This window comes from Panthera tigris, chromosome A1, assembly GCF_018350195.1.
Source record: "Panthera tigris isolate Pti1 chromosome A1, P.tigris_Pti1_mat1.1, whole genome shotgun sequence".
Taxonomy (NCBI): domain Eukaryota; kingdom Metazoa; phylum Chordata; class Mammalia; order Carnivora; family Felidae; genus Panthera; species Panthera tigris.
Genome location: NC_056660.1, coordinates 230,691,477 through 230,695,094, shown reverse-complemented (window position 1 = coordinate 230,695,094; position 3,618 = coordinate 230,691,477). Strand labels below are relative to the sequence as shown.

At 45.3% G+C, this 3,618-nt stretch overlaps 1 protein-coding gene across 1 annotated transcript; it reads right to left on the bottom strand.

The window, feature by feature from the left end:
* Positions 1-2,053: 2,053 nt before the first annotated feature.
* TAS2R1 (taste 2 receptor member 1) lies at positions 2,054-2,950 on the bottom strand. The gene has a single exon (XM_007091700.2). The coding sequence runs from the start codon at positions 2,948-2,950 to the stop codon at positions 2,054-2,056; it is 897 nt and encodes a 298-aa protein (XP_007091762.1).
* Positions 2,951-3,618: the final 668 nt, after the last annotated feature.

Sequence of the window (3,618 nt, the reverse complement as noted above, 5' to 3'; positions counted from 1 at the left end):
GGGGGACCACGGGCAGGGGATGAAGGGCACATAGCACTGTGCCCTGTAGTTAACAGCCTTCTGGCCTGACCCATGGGCATGTGACCCCCAGCCAAGGCTCCCAGGGGCCACAATGGCCAGTCCACGCCTATAGATGCCGGGGTAGGGTAGAGGAAGAGTCGGTACCTATACAGAGGCTAACCCCATGCTACCCAAGCTAGATGCCAGGACAGAAACAATTTGTCCAGGCTAAAGGTTCCAGCCAAGGACTGCTACAGAGGGATCAAAGGCTGAGTCTGTTTTACTTCTACAATGGAGCAGTTAGCGTTCTACACAATATCCATCAACGAGACAGCCAGGTGACGTTTCTGGAAGAAATAGTTCTAGGAGAGTAGATTGCAAAAACGTTTCTACAGAAAAGAGTATGCATCCTCTTTTCTAGAACTCCTTGGTAACGTTTAAGTATCCAAACAGTCTGACCTTAATATTCATCTCATTTACTAGCCTTCTGAAAGCAGAAGTTGCATGTAATGGAATCAGGATTTGCCATCAGAGGAAAAAAAAAATCACAAGAGAGTTTGTATATTTACATATTTCTCCCTGAATGTTTGAAACCGCCCCCATTCTCTCTCTATCCACCTGCCGGTATACACACCGTGATTCAAAGAGCCGGCATCCGCACTTGAGATGCACAGAAAATAAAAGTAACTCTTCGCTGTCCCTTCTCAAAGCGGGAGAAATAATCACCTACAGGACACAACTGCTGTTCCCCGAGCTGGATGCCTGGGTGCACGATTAGTTATAAACCTTCCCACCTACTGGGACGAAGGAAAATAAAATAGCAGGAAGATGGAGACTGTTAATTTGCTCCTTGGTGGGGGGAAGTCTGAGATGCATACCCAAGTTCCCACACCCAAGAAGATAAATACTTTCCTGCACTCTTCCGAAGCAAAGACTTCTGTTATTTTAGTACAACCAAGCGTGCATGTCTTGGGCGAGGAAACCATCCTCTGAATCTCCATTCCTGGCAATTGGCCAACCCACACCTCAACAGGCTTTCCATCATCACACATGAGCTACAAGCTCTAGCCAAACTGGGGAACGTCTTTCATTTCACAGGAAGCAAAAGGGTTCCGAAGCTGTTTTAGAAATACCTATACATCTGAGCATCTAAAAACCATCAGTCACATAGCAAATGCATCTGTGACGTGAGGCGGACGGAGAAGCCCCCAGTCCACCGACCTACTGGTGTTGCTTCATTGGGAAGACATGCGATGTGGTAGGAGTTCTAATTTGGTACCATCGGTTGAAAAGGTCCCAAAGCCGAGCGCACAAATGCAAGATGAAACAGCTTTGCAAACTATTTTCTGGTCTGTGGGCCCGGTTAGGGGAAATGGAAAATTCAGGCCCGGGTTCCTCTTTCCTCCTCCATCTGCCTGCTCTTTTGGGCAGTTGATGGGACATGTCAACATGACGTCTAGCATCTCAGCAGTGTGGCATCGGTGAGCAAGCTTACCAGGACAGAGAAGGCCAGCCTGTCCTCAGCTCTCTCTCAGATCGGACGACTCTAACAAACAGAGCAAAAATAATCTGCAAGTTAGACCCAAAAGGAGCAACCAGTCCTTTCAAGATCCATCATCTAGATGAGGCATCGGGCGCACGGGGACCCCACGGCATTCACACACACTTCTGACATCACGAGTTCAAACGTCCTTTTCGTTTTGTCTAAACTTTTTGAGAAAATTGCTGATTCACGTGCAGCTGTGAGAAATAATACAGATCGATCCCCTTACCACTTACCCAGTCTTTCCCAATCAGGCAACATCTTGCACCCTGATAGTACAGTATCACAATGAGGGTATTGACATTGATGCGATCCGCCAGTGTGCGTTGGGCTCTGAAAATCAATATAACCCTTTGAAAAAGGGGCAAAGCCATAAAAATGCCTCAGGTTAGACAAACAGTCCAAGCTTTGTGTAATTGTGAGCAGACTGCTTTGTTTGACTCAAGAAGGTATGGCAGGCGTCGTCAGCTCGTGGAACTGCCAGTTCTCCGAACGGACCAAAGTTCTCTCTCACTGGCAGCACTGCCCATGGAGGAGGAACTTCTTCGCGTTTTGTTTCAGTTTAGGATTTCCCGAAATTAAGATAATAGAGTGTCCCGAAGGGTAGGACCCAAACACCAAGATACAGAACAGAAACATGAAGCTTCTGAGCTCAAAAATGTGAGAAGACAGCAAAGCAGCCGTCATGTAGTGGGAGAGATAGAGGACCAAGAAGGACAGAATGGACAGAAGCGCACTCACATGGACACCTGTGCTACCGTCCCTGGTGCCCGTCGCTGTGTTTCTCATCTGCCAGGTATGTCTCCCCAGAGAAAACACCAGGAGCAGAGTAGAAATGAGGAAGATAACGAACGGCGGTGAAAACCTAGCAAGAAAGACAATCTGTAAATCAGATGTTTCTTTGATTTGAGTTGTTGCATTTGGGGAGAAAAGTCTCAACAAGCCTTCTTGGGAAAGAACCCACGTATGCTTGCTGTAGAAAACCAAAGGGACGGAGGCAAAAAGCAGAGACCCGATGATCAGCCATGGCACCAACTTGGATATCCTCATCTTCAACCAGAAGAAGAGTGGGTGAGCGATGGGGGAGATCTTGGCGCAGTAGAAAACGCCGAGCCATGTGGCCAGCCAAAGTCCCATTTCATTTACAAACATGAATACCGCAAAATTCTTAACAAGTGGAAGGAAGTCGATCAAGGAGAGAGTAACCAGATTAATGTAGAAGATAAATGACTGCAGACAAATCCTGGAAATCGCCAGGCAGGAAAGAAGGAGATCCAACGGAATCATCTTTCTCTGCTTGATCAACTCAATGCCATTCACAATCACAATGATGCCATTTGCTAAAACTCCGATAAGACATTGTATCACTGGAAGAAGAAAATGGATAATGAGGTAAAAGTCTAGCATTCTGAGAAGAAAAAAATCGGTTACTTTAAAAACTGATGTATTTATAGATTTTTGGACAGTGTAGATTATTCTAGTTTTCTATTTTTCTTCAACTAGACTAGAAACCCTTTGGGGAACATGACTGACAAAAAAGGCAATGGGACAGGAAGGTGGCATACGTTTGTTTATATCACCGTTTTCTCAATTTGGTTCCGAGCCAGTCAAATAAGAAAGAGATACTCCAGCAATAATTTGCTTCTTGGCGATAGCTTTTGCATTTTCCAGATCTACTTAGCTTCGGACGTCGTCACAAGCAAATAGTGGAATCAGACACCTTCAGGGCTGGGAGAAGGGCTCCCGTACCACATAATCAGTGGAAACTCCTCAATCCTTCACCTCCACCATGAATATTGAATTGTGCCTGCAGGTGTAATTCTGCTTCGTGTTAGCGGGGCATTCTTTAAAAAGACATGACTCTGAGATGATCACTTCTGCTATAATGATGCAGAGTGGTCAGCACATAGGACTCCTGAGTAGTAGTTATCCAATATGCAATGGCTCAATGATTCAGGACCATTGAAAATGTAAAGCAGTTATATAATAAAATATATGGGATAAACAGAAAGCGTCAAAAAACATAGAGACAAAGGAATTAGGCGTACCCATATGTGTATACAATCAGTCAAAAG

What these genes read in the sequence shown, in the direction of transcription:
- TAS2R1 (XM_007091700.2), bottom strand. Translation starts at nt 2,950, where the DNA reads ATGCTAGACTTTTACCTCATTATCCATTTTCTTCTTCCAGTGATACAA.